This window comes from Cavia porcellus, unplaced genomic scaffold (genome assembly GCF_034190915.1).
Source record: "Cavia porcellus strain 051 isolate PalLab524CR breed Dunkin Hartley unplaced genomic scaffold, mCavPor4.1 scaffold_12, whole genome shotgun sequence".
Lineage (NCBI taxonomy): Eukaryota > Metazoa > Chordata > Mammalia > Rodentia > Caviidae > Cavia > Cavia porcellus.
In genome coordinates, this window is record NW_026947495.1 from 81,045,604 (window position 1) to 81,064,313 (window position 18,710).

The window sequence follows — 18,710 nt, forward strand, 5'->3', positions numbered from 1 at the left end:
ATGGTTTGCCTTGGTGTCTGTGTTATTACCTTGCTGATTTGTTAAAGGTGGGTGTAGTTATTGCTTTTAACTGTTTTTCACTGTATCAGTATCTGATACCACTGTTGTTAGTTTTCTTATCTCAAGAGTAGTGCTGGGGCTCACACTTCAGAGGGCGGACACTAATGTGCCTCTGAATAAAGTGTAGACATGTGCATTCCAGCAAATGCAGAAGTGTCTGCGGGGATCAGGTATGTAAGGGTCAAGTTGCTGCCCACAGTGGTCTGATGACATCCACTCAGCTCAGGTAGCCTGCAACAAGCACCTCATTCCAATTCTTTTTTTTTGTCTGAGACGGGGTCTCGCTATGCAGCTCAGGCTGGCCTTGAGCTCACTTTGTAGCCCAGGCTGGTCTCGAACTTGCAACAATCCTCCCACCTCAGCCTCCCGAGTGCTGGGAGTACAGGCATGACCCACCATACTCAGCTATTCCAGTTTTTTTCTTTTTGAAATAAGGTCTTGCTGTGTAGTTCAGGGGCCTTACACTCACTTTGTGGCCCAGGCTGGCCTGAAATTCTTGGTGACCCTCTTGCCTCATCCTCCTGAGTGCTGTGATTACAAGTGTGTGCCACAATGCCCAGCGATAACCCTATTCTTTCTACCTATTCAAGAGAAAATTACTAGAAGCATTTTTATAAATTCAGTTTGCCACATCATCTTTTGTGAGTTTCTAGTTACTCCTAACTCATTCTCAACACAAAATCATATTAAGGACAGTAAAATGCTTCAGCTCACTTAATAGGGTAATTTAGTCTCTTGTTCCTTAAATTCAGGCCATACCCAAATTCTGACTATTCAAATCACACAGGACCCAGCTCTAAACTAATCAGCTCATACACAGGCCCATGTGTGCGAAGGTTTCGTCTTTTTTCTTATTTTTTGAGGACCCAGATAGCAAGTCGAGGGCCTTGTGCCTGCTAAGCAGTGTGCTGCCCGAGAGTCATCCCTGCCCCTTCCTTGAGTACAACCGTCTCAAAGTCAATCTATGTACAGCAGAGCTTTGCTTTCACTGAAGTATTTTATATTTCATTCATCAGGTCTTTGGACTGAAACTATAGCACACTAAGTACAACAATTATGCAAAACAATTTAGTATGCAGACTTCAGAAAAAAATTCTAGTCAGGGATGTTAAAATAAAACTCATCTTTCAAAATATGTTCTCACGGGGCTGGGGATTTAGCTCAGTAGCATAAGCACCTGCCTTGCTAGCAGGCGGTCGTGAGTTCGATCCCCGGTATCGATAAAAATGAAAAAGACCAAAAAAACAAAGCAAAACAAAACAAAAAAAAAACCCAAAAAACAAAATATGTTCTCATTTTATTGTTTCCATTCGTTACATAAAAGAATTATCTATGCTAAATTCAGTATTTCTTTAGTCAGTCTGTAACCACAAAGACAGTCTTTCTAGTAGCTTCTATAACCCTAATTCCCATTTACCAGCTAAGGCAACGGCTCCCAAATGTACCTGAGAATTAGTTTGGGGCATTCATTAAACCAGGGTCCCAGATCTTTCCTTAAAGATCAAATTGAGTCATCCTGGAGTGACCTGGAAATTTGTTCATGGACAATGCCAAAATCATTCTCATCCTGGCAAGGCGCACACTGGGCACCCAGGAATACAAGTCAGCCTACGGAAAACAGGAAACCTGATTTTTGGGAAAAATACAGCTACAGTTCCTTAAAATGAGTGCCGGGAAGTGTCCATACAAATACATGCAGAAAAATATCTGGGCTTTTCTTGCTCTCAGTGTGTATCTGTGATACATCATGACCTATACTGATTCTCACTTCTAAAACGGCTGACATGGCGGGCAGAAACAATCCTTTAGAAGTTCCTTTCTGAGACAGTATCATGGAGAGTGTGCGAACGGGCAAGCAAGTTTTGTACTCAAAATGTTTATCCACCAAATTTATTTGTGGACATTCAGAATACCACATTAGGACAGAATAAAAAGAAAGCACCAAAAATTGCTACACGTTAATACCTGAGCAAAGACTGAAGGCAAATACCCATCTATTAAACCCATACCATAATGCTGGAACTCAGGTAAAATCAGTCACATCATTCACAACACCGCCAAGTACAGTAAGTAGCACTTTTTCTGAGTTACAAGCAACTAAATGTAACAATGTTAATACATAATACCAAAACCACAGACAGAATTACATATAAATATTTTTAGCACACCACACACTGTACAAAGTCCTGGAAAAGATCATGCCTGTTCAAATGGAAAGATCTGGAAGGTGACAATCATTTTTCAGTACACACGACAGGACAAGTCCTTTGTACTAAGTATTGTCATGATGCACTGTACCTTCTGGATAAGAACAAAATTAACTTGCAATAAATAATACTAACCATCAATGTAAGTTTGTACTCTACAAGTTTTAAACTACAATATTAAAAAGAGACACAGGTTGAAAGCCAGTTTTTGTTATATACCCTTGTGCAAAGCACTTTCTTGTTAAAATGATCAGGTTTTAAGAAAAGACATGTTATCTTTCCACTTATTTTTAGAGGAAGTTTTTATTTTCTGCCTTGGGATGGGGAAAAGAAGTAAAACACAAGAAATGTGTTGAGTTTATGTTTGTAACTGAACTTCAAAATTAACTTCAAAAACACAGAAATTTGGCAACTTTTAGCAGAGATCATCAACTGTCCTGTAAATGAAATAATTTGGACTTTAAATTGTATCCATTTATCTTAAATAAGCACAGTATAAATGCAAGCCTACATTTTAAAAACAAGTTATTTTGTATTTATACAATTTTTTAAAAATCTGAGTTTAATTATTCAAAATCATTATTGGGTAAATTAAGCTTATTTGATACATACAAATAAAAGCCTCACAATCTGAGGAAAAATGAGCGTAAGTCTTAGTAAAGAATTCACATCTGTGCTCATTAGTAAGATAAAAACGTCCTATTCTGAAGGTGAGTTTCCATGTACAATAAGTTTAGAAGTACTATGACCTCCTAAAATAATTTTCTCCCCCAAACTATAGCCAAATTTAGTTCTTTCCCTTTGTGTAGCTGATTATTTATTTTTTTCTTACTCAAAACAACACTAGGAATTAAAGGAGGCTTCTGCAAATACTAAGTACTAAATACTGAGTATTGGTCAGCTTTGAAGTTTCTATTTCAACAACCTCAAAGGAAAGGATCTGGGATCAGTATGAGGCTGCCCATAATAAAATATACCCTTATAAAGTTGAGGGACATTCCCTTACCATTTTAAGGCACAGTCTGTTTTATTCCAAATGACTAAGCTCAAGGTCACAGTGATAACAGATACTCAATTTTGGTCTAGTTTCTCATGGGTACACTGCTACACGTCGTAAGATTAAGAAACTGTAATACAGTCACTTCAAAATAATATATTTAAGTCACTTTTCCATTATAAATATAAACATACATTATAATTTCTTAATTTATATGCACTAAAAATCAGAGCCTCCTCCATCCCCACAGTACAGGAGGGCAGGGTTAATTCTATGAGTATTCAACAAATACCTACTTGCCTGTGTGGGAAGTATGATTATGTTAAACTACAGGTATCTTCTATTTGGATAAACTCATTCCAAATGACAGTGTATACGGGATTCATGTCTTACACATCTTTCCACTAATAATCACCCACAGTCCACACTGGATAATTAAACTGGGACTAAATGAAAGCCAGAGACTTCAGGAGTCAGCTCTGTGCTACCTCTCCACTTCCAGGGCTACATATGCAAATGCTATTAACACTACTGTGTGGAGAAACAGCAGGTGACATGAAATGATGAAGCAAACCATCAAATGGCAGATGGGAGTTTCTTAGACTTTCTATGGGGAGAAATGAAAGGGTCTCAAGCAAATAAATAGCAGTGTTGGGGTCTATGGTATTTGTACTTTCCTCTCACTAGCCGAATGCAGTATAAATCCTCACCCTTTAGCATTAGTCCTTGCAAGTTTTGTAACGTTTTTGCCTACCGGATGAATTTCCTGACGCTCCCACCGTGCCCTGTTGGGTTCTCCCGGGCAGCCCCGCTCTGCACGATGTGTAACTACACCTCGGCAATGAAGGGCGGGCTCCCCAGTGAAGCCTCACTCCCTAAAGGAGGCACCTGTTCCGGGAAGGGGGCTGCACCACACACGGTGTTTCATGCCACAGAATGATTCCGGGCAGAATCATTCCGAACGAACACTTCGCCTCACTGCTGAAAGACCGTTACCACATGAACTGACTTTTATCCAATAAAATCAGAAATCATCCAAGGGATGGACAAAATGGAACAAACTACGCTATAACTCTGAATATTTTCAAAGAAAAATTAGAGTATGGAATATGATTTTTATGATATACATATTTATTATACGTTGTAGATGAAAAATATGGAAAAGATTTTTTTGCTTTAATCTCAATATACTAAGAAAAGTTCATTGGCACAAATATTCAGAGGTATTTTACAGTTTCATTTAGCTTTGGTGGTGAAGTACGTTTTGCTAACTGTATGAACACAGTCAGTCATATAGTTTCTACTGCAGAGCTTTATGCTAAAAAGAATTTAAATTTGTCCCTTTTTTTCCTAAAAAAAGGATGAAAAAGTTCAGTATGAAATAGAACAAGTGCAACATGAAATATAAAATAGGCCTGTCTTTTAAGCTTTTTGAACAGTTAATAGCTCTGTGCTTTGACTATAAACTCTCTTCTGGTAACTTTTCTATATAAACACTAAAAATCAAAATACTATTAAAAATAGTATTATAATAGTTACAAAAATGGCTACTGCTAGGCTTTCCAAACTAAGACTGGAATTCAAATATGCAAATTTACACAACTCACCAAAGCACACCAACAGTTTTTCACAAGTGTCTGAAGTTACAAGGTACAGAATAATTACAGGTTGATTCTGACTCATACATATCAAGTCCTATACAAAGTTATCAAATTAAACGATGTCATGATATTTAAAAATACTTTTAAAGACACTTTTGGCAGCATAACCAATGCCAAACACTTTGAGGAAGTACTATACTACTTGATTTAAAAATGATAAGCCACACACAATTTAATCAAGATGTAGTGAAGAGTAACACCTGACTTCTAAAGGAAACATGTTAGATGCACTGTCACATTTATATCACTGATGAAACGCTTGTCTGTTCTGCTCCCAACTCTGTTCTCAGAATTACCTCCCTAACGTAAAATTTAGTCTTCTCCATGCATAATATATCTTATTTTTAAAATGTGAATTCCTGAGCATTCAAAGAACACATACTTAGGATTTGGATTTTCTTTCCCATTAGCCTGGTGAAAAGTAGATTATGAGCTTTTCTATTTCCTTAGGTTATTAAACAAATACTTACTGTGGAAGAAAGCATGAATAATGTGAATAAATAAAAGTTTACTTCATAATTTGAAACATTCTTTGTTCAAAAACGCTGGGATAAACTGGGCATGGTGGTGCATGTCTGCAATCCCAGCACTCTGGACGATTATGAATTTAAACCAGCCTGGGCTACACAGTGAGTTCAAGGCCAGCCTGAACCATTCCCACTATTTTAGTGGGAACTAGTTTGCCAGGTCGACTGCTTTAAAAGGTGGCTGTGCTACTGAGTGAGAAATTCATAGTGAGATTCTGTCTAAAAAAACAAAACAAACACAAACAACTGAAAAAGCAAAAAGTTCCCAATCATTTCAGAGTTCTGTACAGGTTCCTCTAAACTGGATTTATTTGTCAGGGAAGACCCTGGCAGGGTCTGACATCTACAGCAGGCAGTCTTCTGTTGCTGCCATTATTCTGGCTAGTGCCATTCTCTCCAAATTGATTTTCCCATAATGAACTTCCCTGAGCATCCTGTCTCCTATGATACCCAAATGCACGAGCCCTACCCACTGGGAACACGAAGAAGGTCAATGCCAAACAACCAGCAGACGCCTAGTTGCAGAAAGTCCCCACACAGCTCTGAACTTTCCCAAATGACTTTGACGACCAGCTGCTAACGTCTCCAGTGCCGCGTGATAAAGTTCTGCACTCACCCACCCAGCGCAAGACCACATCGCGCCAGCTCAGACCCAGTGCCAAGACGAGGACTAGGTGGACGGGCACACCTGCTCTGTGGGTACTGCCTGCCAATGCACTCTTACCACTGTGAAGACAACACTCAATTAGAACCCATTTTATAATGCGTAAACAAAATATTCTGTTGGTATAGACATGGCTTGAAGACTTGGTGGTAAGTACACTCACACAGAAATATTTTAGTGGGAATTAGTATGACAGGTTGGCTCCTTTAAAAGGCAGCTGTGCTACTGAGTAAGAAATTCATAAGCAGTACTGACCGAACAAGGAGACCTTCTATCTCCTAAACAGAATGATTATGGCTGTCAACTGAAGATCAAATTAATATTCTAAAATTCTTTCAAAGTTTTCCCATACCTGGACCCAAGTTCAAATTCAGAAAGAGTTAAATGACATGTTTAACCAAGGCTTGGGATACACTTAGTATTAGTGGCAAGACAAAGGTGTTTTCAAGGGCTAGAGATTTAGCTCCGTGGCTCAAAATGCTTCCCTGGTAAACACGAGGTCATGAGTTTGATCCCTAGTGGAAAAAAAAAGTAAAAGCTACTTTGTATGTTGCCAGACACAGGCAATGTGTCCCCCTCTAAACACACACCCAGGGTGCCGTGCGGCGAGTGCGAGCGCTCATCAGCACCTTCCTCTCGGGTTCAGAACACAAGCACGGGAGCCTGTTCCTTCCGTCTCTGTCTTAGTTGACACGGCCTGGCGAGTCTGTCTCCTCTACTATAGGCCACCACTGTCTTTAGGGTCTCAGGAGCAACAATGTGCACCCCGAGTGATAAACACAGAGCTGGAACACAGCTGTATACACTTGGAAGCCTCTCTGACTAACGCCAAACAGCACAGGCTGAGGAGAAACTGGGGGGGAAGAAGGTGGGCTGCTGCAGGCAGAAGACCAGGAGGAACTCGAGGTGGCGAGTGCCGAGACGCGTGGGACCCAGAGGCTCCAGGACGGGCACACAGGCCTCGGGGGCTGTTTGTATCACTGAGGGCTCTAAAAGCTCACCATCACTAGCCCCAACCCCGAAAGGACACCAGTTCACAGGTGCCATGCAGGACATTCCGGGAGGAGTTTTGCATGCTGAAAGTCTCCCCATGTAAAACAAGAGCTCTAGGAGCCTGGAACTCCGCAGCCCAAATTCGCTCTCTGGAGGCAAAGAGAACTTGCATTCTCCTGCCCTGCTCGTACCCTTCAGACTGTTTCCTAGCTAAGCGGGAACTGAAATCTGAAGTTACACAGATATGCTACGCCTTCATCTGGCCAACAGTTACGCTGGGCTGGGCATGGAAGGCCCACTGTTCAATCTTGTGGCGACCCTCCCCAGCGTCTTCAGGCACGCTGTTACACGAGTGCTGCACTTCCTGGTACCCCAACACTATAAATTCATACATCCAACTTGGTGCCATCCTTGGCACCAAGCAATGGCGCTAACCTAGGGTTTTTGCCAATTACTAACTTTTAGTTAACAGTTTAGCCTCAGCAATCATGACAATGAACTAAATCACCAAAATGAACTATTCAAATGTCCAATAACATCCATGACAAGATTCTTTAAATTAGCAGACATGATTCATACTTGACAATAACATGAAAATGTCCTTATTCTGATTCTGAACCACGTTTCCACTCATTGATCTTACTCTGCTTACCAGAAACAGCTCGCCATGGAGGCAAAGCTCTTTCACATCTGAAGCAGACAGATGCTTGCCCTGACCCCAGAGCTGCCGGAAGGGACCAAGGGTCTCTGTGGCCCTGAGTTCTGAGAAGCCAAACAGTTGGGAGCTTCATCACTCCTGGAAAACTTATTTCAATGTTTCACAACATTGAACTACAGCAAATAGCAAACAAGCCGCTTTTCAGAAGGTGCTGAAATAGCTGGATGCCGCCGGCCGGCCGGCAGGGCGCAGACCTGGGCTGGGCACAGCAGTCATCAGGCACACGTGGCTGCGAGCCCTCGCCAGGCCCCAGGCCGGCCGCACTGCTTGTGGCCTCCTTCCCTCAGGTGGTAGGAGCCTAACTTTCGATTCCTTAGGCTGTGAAAATAGCTGTCTCCAAAGGGCTCTGCTGTCGGGGTGAGTGCTCTGTGTCCATGTGACCCTGGCCCTCAGCCAGCGATGGCCGTGGTCATCCCTTCCGGCCCTCTCACATCCAGTTGCACAAGGCGTGGAGTAGAAGAGGAATGAAGGCAAATCCTGGGACCCTGTATAAGTGGGCTGACCCAAAAGCAACCACAGCGACAGCCAGAGGCAGAGCAAACCGGGAGGCGGTCTTCAGCAGCTTACTGGAGAGAGACAGAAAGAACATGGCAGGTAAATCACACGGGAGCTAAAACAGAGTAAGTCAGTGTGTGCACAGGAAGATGAATGTGATTCTAAATGAAATTTTTTATATAACAGAACTATTTATTCCAATTTGTTTTTGAAAGATCAATAAACTATGCTTTGACTAAAAAAATCAAAAACAAAAAACCAGAAAAGCGTATCTATTCATAAAATAGCCAATTTGATTCATTCTTTCAAGCTTTACCAATGGAAAAAAATGGAATTTTTATTGTGTAATTCTACCTCTAAAAATTTATCCTAACAAAAATATTCATGTTCACTAAGCTAGTTATAGAAATCTTCACTTTAATCTTACGTATAATAACGGCAACACAATTATTTATATTTTGGTACCAGGGCTCAAACTCAGGACCCTGCACTTGCCAGGCAGGTGCTTATACCGCTGAGTTAAACCCCAGCCCCAACACAATCTTTTTAAAAGACAATAAACTCTCATCTTTTTACTGGGAAAAAGAGAAATTGAGGACAAGAAGTGTTCCCAAGTCTGCCTTGAGAACAGAGTTATTACAAAGCAAAGACTGAAACCCCAGGTCTGCTCCATCCTAGAATACTGGTCAGTGTCCCCCAGAGCCAGGTGAAGGGCTCCCAGAGCAAATGACCAGAGGAAAGCCACGTCTTACAATGGAGACTCTGGAACACACGTCACAGAGACTGACGGGATAATGAACCATCACATACCCAGGGTTCAGTTTCAACAACTCAATCCTAGCCAATCTTACTTTACCTGTATATCTATTTTTACTCCTGCAGGTTTTTATTTTTTTATTTTTTGAGGCAGGATCTCACTAAGTAATTCAGACTAGCTTGAACTCACTATGTGGTCCGGGCTGGCCTGGAACTGATGGCTAGCCTCCTGACTCAGCCTCCTGACTTCTGGAACTATAGGTCTGTGCCACTATGCCTGGCTTCCTGGAGTTTTTGAAAGTAAATCTTACATATAATCATTCTTAAAGGAAAGAAACCCACATTATTACATCCTAACATGTAAAACCTATGGTTATAAAAACAAGTATAACATAATCACATATAAACTGTATCTTCATATTAAATCATATCATTGTTAGGCTTTACCTTCAGGAGTACTCAAATAACACAAATAAAGATATAAGTAAACACCAGAAATAAAATGCAGGGTGATGCAGGCCATGAACAAAAAGGTTAAACCATCATACCTTGATTTTATTGAAACAGTGTAAGTATTTCCAAGAACTGCCATGGTTGGAATAAGGATGAATGCCAAAGGTTTACATGGATCAGGATGAAGTTTGAAATAATACCTATCATAAGAGAAAAAACAAAACATAATCAACAAAGCGAAATTGGCTGTTTTGGATCAGCTGGATGTCTATCACTTTTGAGAACCCTAAGTCATTTGTCCAACAATCAATTCTGTGACCAAAGGTCTGGATCTTGACCAAAACGAGGAAAGGATATTAATGTCTGGTAAACTTGTATTTCATTTATTAAACTTATTTTGCTTGAACTGACTTAAAATGCTTTCAATATTTAGATAATCTGAAATCTTTGTATCTTTTTTAATGAGTAGGGACCTGACTACTGCTTAGATGAGGAGACCTTTTATTTAGTAGTGTACCAAAAATAAAAATACAGATCATTCTTTTGGGTTAACCTCTGGGGCAGTTGGTAGAGGAGAAACGTGAATGTATAGGAAATACGTCTCGGCTAACATGGAGCTTTCTATTCCTGAGCGACTTCCTCGGGGCGTTAGATCTAGTTAAGTCTCTCCCAGTGGACTGCTGCATAACCCTGTAGGTCACTCCACGAACACAACCCACCGCAGGTTCTTCAGCCAGTAGACTAAGGAGGGCATGCTGAGCAGGACCACCCAGCCCAGCAGGTTGAGCACCACGCTGTGCATGCGGAGGCTGTCTTCCGCTTCCGCCCCCGACAGCCACAGGGGCCGCGCTGCGGGGTCTTTATAGTGCCCCGGCTTTTTTTCACTTCTAGCGAGTTTGGGATTCTATAAAAACCATAAAGCAAAACCATCAAATACTAGGAGACCAAAAAGTAAGCGTTAAGTATTATTTGTCAGCTAAATGAGCACATTTGCCATTACCAAACTGAGATCAAATACTGAAAGGATCTTGTCTGTATCCTTTAAAGCAGTTACAAAACTTTATCTTTTGACTTCTTATTTTTGCTGCTGAGACTACATCCTCTAAGTAATTGCTCAAAATAAAATTTAAAAGACAATAATTTGTAATGATAACAAAAAGATAGGTGTTGAGAGACTCCATTAAATTCTGAATGACTTAAGTCTATTTTAATAGGCTTAATTACACTTTCTTAAAGTTACTTAAGTTCATAGTACCTGTACACACTAAAAATCTTAACCTTTCTAAAAAAAAAATCAACTCTCATATTTTCTCATGTTCTTTCACATTAAAGTTATTTAAAGTTTTATAAATAAAACTTACCACAGCCTGGCTACTTTTAAAATTTGTTAGGCTTGCCTGAAGATGAACAATCTAAGAAAAAGAAAAGACTTCAATTTTACTTATGCTTTGAAACAAAATATATAGGCCTTTTTATTAAAACTGAGAGAAAATGTAATCCGAAATCGAAAATCTAAGCAACCAAGATTCATTTAAACATTTAAAAATACTCTTTTGGGAACGATCAAGTAACACAGACTTACTATCATGCATTTAAAAACCTAAATACTAAAGACACAGAAAACAAAATACTCCAACACCTCACTACAGCAACTTTACAGGTCTTGTGGCCACACATTTGATGACATGTAACATTATAAAGGAAACAGATCTATGTATAGTGAAATATTTACAAGAGCTTGAGACTATGTAAATTTAACTTAATAAGCTTCCTTAAATTAAGTATCTGAGAAAGGGTCAGGTGTATGACTTATTTGATCAGTAACATGACTAATAAAAACTAAAAATATTCCATTTATAAGTTGAGGTAGCTCTGAATAGTTTTGTTTTAAGGTGTACATAAATTTCCTTTGAAAAGCTGAAAATAATCTCTATGTGCATGTGTTGCTGTCAAAAGCAGGGGCAAAGCCACCCTTGTTTAAACAGGAAAGCCGAACGCCTGCCCACAGGGACTGCATGGAGCCTGCGGCTGGGTAGTGGCCTGGGTTTTCCTGCAAAGCAGCTGGCCTCACTGAGAGCATCTCTCACTGCATTGAAGTCAGCAGCCTCATATTTACATCATCGTCTTCTGATTCCTCACAACACGTAATGTTAAAAACGCTAATATTTACAAGTTAAGATACAACGCAAACAGGTAATTTTACCCTTGTTTTAAAAAATCCCAATTTGAATCTCTAATTTCAGTTCTGTTAACTGTATATAATTTAAATGCCTAAGTAGCTTAAAAACCTTTTATTACAGTAAGCATTGTTCCTACAGGGCAGAGGTGGTCTGTCATAGCGCCTGGCACACTGTGCCCTGCTCTTTGACGTCACTCCCTACCTTGAACAGGTAGCAGAAATAGGAGAGCAGGATAGCGAGTGCGCCACAGGTAGTCCAGCTAACGACCAGCAGAGCAACTGTCAGGAAGGGCAAATCTAGTGACAGGATCTTGACATCTTTAGGAAGTTCAGAGGGTCTGGGAAAAAAGAATACAGCTGTAAAAAACACAGTTAATAGATATATTTACACAGCCCATGAGAGACAACGATGATATATAAGCTGAGCATCTCTAAAGCCAAAAATCCAAAACTGAAAATATTCCAGAATTCATAGCTTTTAAAGTACCAGCATAATGCCACAAGTGGAAAATTGTGTGCCCAACCTCATGTGTGGGTCACAATCAAAATGCAGATGCTCTAAAAATGCTGGAAGGAACTATTCAGGAACATGAAGGAAGCACAAGGAACCAAGGGAACTCTGTGCGTGGACTGGTTCTCATCCAGCACACGTACTTTAACAGGCTCATGTATATGTACACGCACATACTTCAGATTCTAAAAGCACCGAAGTTTCAAAAGCACCCGTGGTCCCAAGCTTTTCCGATCAGAGCTACTGAGTCTGAAGTACTCTGCCAGTCTCTCTTGTGTACAGTAAACCCGAAGGTAAACAGTGAGGTATTTTTCAGGGCAAGCAGTCATGTGTATTTGATTTTAAGGACTCTAATACACCGTAAGAGCTCTTGCTCTGTTTAGATATACTATGGCTGATATTGGCAGTAGGAATAAAGTTGTTGCCAAAGGTCACTATTAATCTTAGACTCTGTGCCACACATTTTCAGTCTTGACAGGAAGAATTTTCTTTTTGTTGTCGTTTAGGCTAGCAGTTCAGGCTAGCCTTGAACACATGGCAATTCTCCTGCCTCAGCCTTCCAAATGCTGGGATTGCAGGTATGCACCCCAACACCCAGCCAGAATTTTCCATCTTTTAGAGCATTGAGACCACTCAGATGCTTGACAGGGCTATTGCTCAAAACCTGTCAGAAAGGCCTCAGAGGGCGGAGAAGAAGCCTCAAGGTTCCCCTCCGTGAAATAAATCACACAGCACAGAGGAGGCACGGAGGAGGCCATGAAGCTGCAGTGGTGCTCTGCCGGAGAGGCTGGCCAGAAGCTTGAGACACAGTGTCTCTGGGTGTGTGGTGCGAGCCGAGGGGACGCTCTCGGGCTGTCCCACCTCTCAGCTCATTAGGTGCTGCCTATGTGGACCACGGCCTTCCGCCCTTAGCCTTCACCAGAGAAGTCAGTCCGCGAAACAAGCCCTCCTGAGACAAATTTACAACCACGGCACGCATCAAGCTTTTTTGATGAAATCTGGGATACGAGGGTCAAAACCAAGGCAGCATTTAACTTCAATAAATGATCAGTCTTGATAAAGATACAACCACTGGTTTTGCCAGTTGTACACCCTTGGGAAACAGGTTAGTGAAAACAAGAATGTTTTCTTATTTAAGAGCCACAAGAAAGCTTTCTGTCATCCACTTTACCTTTTCAAAGCCAGCCACAAGGAAGAAAGGAGTCTCACAGATGCGCAGGAGAGCAGGCCGCTCCAGTAGGCGGTGCACGTTCCAAACAGAAAGAGAATCAAGGACACAAGGGGGAAACACATGCTCTGACTCGTTAGAACGATGGCATCTAATTCCGGTAACAACAGTAAGTCCCACAGTTCCTTAAACCATTTATACCTGTGGGCAAAAGAAAGCAAAATGAAAGCAAACAAAACCAGCAAGAACAAAGCCCAACAACTGACACCCACAGACTCCACATCTGAGGCCTCTGACCATTTACTACAGTCCCTACAGTCCCGTGACATTTAACTTCTCATTTACACTGGAAAACACATCTTAAACAAAACAATTCATTGCTCCTCCAAGTAAGCCTCCTGATCTCCAACTATTTAAATACTAAGTCTCCCACAGCCTTGTGGTTCTCTGTTGTCTCTGTATGAAGTAATGATGTTTTCTGGGTTAGAAAGCCAACAGCTACTTGTTATGAAAGATAAGAGATTTAAGTAATGGTCCTTAAAGAAAAACACAAAGCTCACTAAATTAACAATGGAATGTGGGCTGGGGTAGAGAGGTTTCCAGTGCACTTTCTGGGGAGCAGGAGAAAGTGCCCCGAGGCCCCGTCCCCCAGCTCTACTAACAGGGTCTGTCTGTCTTTCTACGGGTGCTCCTGGATCATGTGCAAACACTACAGTGCTGCTACATTCACAGCCCAGGGTCTGACTGATGCACACGTTCAATCATTGTCTTGAAATGACTGAAACAAATGCTGATTTATTTTTATTGTCTTTTCCTAAAAAATTCCATTTAATGAAAAAGTCAATTGCCAAATTTAGATGAAAATGGAATCAAACAATGTTTCATATATAAAACAAAATTAAAATCATCATCAGATAATAAAACAAAACTTACCCCAATAAAAACTTAATCATAATTACAAAAGGGTCAACTTTGTATGGCTTGGCTTCTTTATCCAATATGGCAGCATATTCTAAACAATAACCTGGTAATTAAAAAAAATTACATGCAACAGAGAATTCACAGTAATTAAGCATGAGCTGTATCTTGCGTCGTCTACAAGAGCAACATGTTTTATGTCAGAGACAGCAAAGGGTCCTTACTAGTAACACAGGCTCTTTTTCACAGATTACAAGTTACTGTGAGGGCCGGGGATATAGCTCAGCGGCACAGCACCTGCCTGGAAAGCATGAGGTTGTGACTTTGATTCCTAGTACCACCCCTCAAAGTAAAATTACTGTGAATTCAATGGTTCTCCCAGAAGAGTGTACATTCAGCAACAAACTCAGCAGGTTGAAGCTAGGATTTTACCACGTGTTTCACAAATTTCCTCAGGTAACTTAAAAACAGTTTTAGTTGAGATAAAATTTTCATGCCATTCAATTCATTTATTTTAAGCCTACAATTCTATAGTTTGTCTTCTTTAGCCACATGTAAGAGACAAAATACTTAGGAAGCACCGAGCCGCTGAAACCAGGAGGGAGGACTGAAGAGGAGGGGGAAAGGAGGCAGGAAAAGGGAGAAAGGGAAGCAAGGAGTAAGAGAGAAGATGAAGGGAAGGAACAAACCAGACGACAAGGGAGGAAATGAGCAGGGTGAGGCGCCTGCTAACACAGAGGTTTGCAACATGGAAACAGCCCTGCGGCGGCAGCAGCAGGCAGCGGCCGGTTGTAGGAAGAGAATCTGAACGCTGTCAGGCCTATAGCTCTATTCACCAGTTTATAAAAAGCAGAAACCAGAAGATGTTTGCTGAGGGCAGCGTAAGGAATCAAGAATGATCAAGACATGTCACATGCATGTAATTAATTCTTCCAAGCAAACATCACTATTATGTATTGCAAACATGTACTACTTCATATATAAAAAAAGATAATGTCTAATAATACCATGGAGGTATAATCAGCAAATCTAGATTGTGCAATACGATCACACTGAACAGCTATGTCCGATCAATCTATAAGGGAGGAAAGGAGATGGGAGGACGCAAACCACAGCTTAAGAAACTTAATGATTAAACTTAGGACAAGCTGCAATGCGCAGATCTTGTTTGGAAACTTTTAAACACTTGAATCATGTCATAGTATTGGGGGTAATTAATTTTTAAATGTGTATTGTATTTGTCCTTTTAAGACATAAACACTGAAAATAGTGATTCCTATATGTATTTTTAAAATTAACAATTTGTTTAGACTAAAAATAAAGTTTTTTCCATTAAGAAGTGACACCCAATCCAAGTGAGTTCAAAGGTAGGAGAAGGCTGGTAGTTTGCAGGTCTCAGGCCCACACACTGGAACTCTCTGGACTAACTGCCGAAAATTAACTTGGGATCGGTGGTGGACAGGAGAAAGGTAAACACATCTGAAAGACTGGTCACAAAATCCCATGCTGCTCTGGAGTCCTCATCAACTGTGGGCAGCTACTCCTATTTCTCTCTTACGGGTCTCAGTAACTGAATTAAATGCACATGAGGAACCAAGAGTTGTTCTATTTAACTAACGGTTATTAGTATTTGTAACAAAAATAACTTTAAAAGCTTGCTTACCTGTTGAGAAAAGGGAGGACAGCTGTCCGCCGTAGGCAAGGAGGACGCTGGACGTAACGTAGGCAGGCAGCGCGCCGCCATGAAACCTCACTACCTGGGGAGCAAGCCAACAACGGAAACCTTTGGATATTCGTGTAAAGAAGACAAATGTGTTTTACATAAAATAAGATTTATTCTTCACACTTTTTTTTTGGTCTTTTTAAGACAGGGTCTCGCTGTGCAGTTCAGGCTGGCCTTGAGCTCCCTTTTAGCCCAGGCTGGTCTCAAACTTGGAACAATCCTCCGGCCTCAGCCTCCTGAGTGCTGGGATTATAGGTGTGAGCCACCAGGCCTGGCGCTTCACACTTTTCCTGACACGGCTACATATTTCCACTAATGAGTACCAAAAACTCAAAGTAAAATAAATACTTTTATAGCCTGATAGAAACACATCTAAGTTTTTCATCAAAGGCTTAACTGAGTAGCATATGCTAGAAAACTGTTCTCCAGAGTATGTTCGCTGACTACGCCCCAGGTTCCAGGCACGATACTATACATCGAATGTGCAGCATCTCATGCTTCCCTCTAAAACCCCGAGGCAGTTCTTACGCCCACTTACAAGTCCGAAGGCCAGGCACCCTGAACAATTACAAACAAGTGAAACAGACAAGGTACCTCCCCGTCTCACCACGTGCTTTTCCTAAAAAGGGGAGACCAGTGCTGATAGGTGGTTATGAAGATCAAACAAGGTCGTGGTAAAGCATCTAAAATATTAACTCTTACACGACAAGCTACCAGAAGACATTTGCTGTGGCCATGAGCCTTCACGTCCTCCACTTCTTGGAAACGCAATTAAATTGAACCTGAGTGCATCATCTCATTACAGAATTGTCCTATCAATCGATCCACTTCGTATTAACGTGTGCACAATGAAACAAAGTGCTAAGCTCCTTTCTTGACGTTGTTAACGAAGCATTTACGTGAAAGCTTGCTGCCCATCCTATGGAATCTCCTAGAGCACACACAGACTCTGCTGTCAATCTGGTGAGATGTCACAAGCTAACCCAAAATGCGGTGCAGGATTATAGGAACTCTCTCCCCGGAACCCGGGTTGAAAAAGATCAGGAAAAACCCTTCTAGTCTACACTCCTAATTTATAGTGCGTAAACTCCAGGTAGGAAGAGCACAAGGGAAAATGTCAATTTCTCCCTGTTACATACTAACCGGTACTCACTGCCTGCTCAGGACGTACTGGGAAACCCACAGCCCCTTCCCTCAGTCACCGAGAGGGGAGAGGACAGGTAGGCAGCCTGCAGGCTGGGGCCAGACTCCCTTCGGCCTCTCCCTACCTCTGTGCCTAGTCGGTAAAACCGAGGTAAACCGCATTACGGGGTGTGAGGCCTCCACGTGGGAAGCACCTGAAATCCTCACCAGCATAGGGCCACCTGACCGAGGGTGTCAGTTGTTACCACCCACCAACATTCTGCTGTCTTCAGACTCTGGAGAGGTCCGCACCGAGCATCCTGATGAGAGGATTTCTTTTTATGGCAAAGGGCACCATGGTTTCAGGCGCTGTACTGGGACATGGATGCAGCTGGGTCTATTTGGTTCGGGGAACTCGGCAGCTGCGAGCTGGCTGCCAAGGGCACAGTCAGACCAGAAACACCGCCTGCCAGCCCCACCCTACTGAAACTGAGCTAGAGCCCAGCACTGGAAAATTCCAAAATTTTACCTAAAAGTTCAGTTTGGTCTCTTAAAATCTAAAAAGATCAAGCAACATCAGGCTTCCTTCCTGAAGGAATGATTTACACCAGGCTTCCTTCCTGAAATGACTGATTTACAACAAGTTATGGAATCTTTAGGAGAAAGCAACTTTCAGTTTACTTTTCATCCTCCTTCATAATTAATTTTATGAAAAGAATCTAGTTAAAAGTTACAAGCGCTCAGCGGTTTCCTTTTTATCTGTCTTTTTCAGTTTTCTGTGACCATACCAACAACATTCAAAGTCGTTTTCCTAAAAACTGGTAAGATAGTTGATGCTATTTGAATTCATTCTCATGCCATCCACAAACTAAGTAAGAAGGAAGATTGTATCTTTCAAAAATTTTAGGACTTTATTATAAAGATTTTTGTTTAACATTTTAAAAAGCACTCACTCCTCACCTTCTAAGACCTGCACATCTTTACTCTTTAGAAACATTTCTACATCTAAACAATATTAGTCTGCCAAGGGTAGTGGTACAGGTCTGTAATCCCAGCACTGGGGAGGGTGAGGCAGGAGGATCCCTGAAAATTTGAGGCCAGACTGGACTACATAGTAAGTTCAAGGTCAGTGGGAACAACACAGTGAAACCCTGTCTCAAAACAAAACAACCAAACCAAACCAAAACACCCCCAAAGCAGTATTTGTCCATCTTCTTTTGCTGTACAATTATACTTGACTAGAGTATCTCAAGGTAACCTGGCTTTTCTTGTCACTAATCGAGTCATGGGTGGAAGGGGTGAGAGGTAAGAGGGTGCCCCGTCTGCACTCTACCCATGCACAGGAATGTGCCTCCTGGAGGTGCGGAAGATACATCAGCACAAAGTCTTCCTCTCTGTACCAGCTAACTTTTCTTAATACTTAGCCTTTAACTAAAATGATATTTTCTAATTCATGTATACTGACAGTTAATCTTTTCATAATTTGTTATGTTGTTTTTCCTTTCAAAATGGCTACACTTTAACTTAGAATTTTGTCATGTTCACAAACAATCAGAAT

General features: G+C 41.2%; 1 protein-coding gene across 1 annotated transcript in view; it reads right to left on the minus strand.

The window, feature by feature from the left end:
* Positions 1 to 1,934: 1,934 nt before the first annotated feature.
* The window catches only part of Pgap1 (post-GPI attachment to proteins inositol deacylase 1), a 72,310-nt gene continuing 55,534 nt past the window's right edge, over positions 1,935 to 18,710 (minus strand). The window contains exons 20-27 of the mRNA XM_063259485.1: positions 15,971 to 16,064; positions 14,323 to 14,413; positions 13,393 to 13,590; positions 11,913 to 12,048; positions 10,893 to 10,943; positions 10,251 to 10,435; positions 9,627 to 9,731; positions 1,935 to 8,393 (exon numbers count right to left, since the gene is read on the minus strand). Coding sequence (XP_063115555.1) covers positions 8,255 to 8,393; positions 9,627 to 9,731; positions 10,251 to 10,435; positions 10,893 to 10,943; positions 11,913 to 12,048; positions 13,393 to 13,590; positions 14,323 to 14,413; positions 15,971 to 16,064 — 999 coding nt within the window. The 3' untranslated portion in view covers positions 1,935 to 8,254. The remainder of the gene's footprint in view (positions 8,394 to 9,626; positions 9,732 to 10,250; positions 10,436 to 10,892; positions 10,944 to 11,912; positions 12,049 to 13,392; positions 13,591 to 14,322; positions 14,414 to 15,970; positions 16,065 to 18,710) is intronic.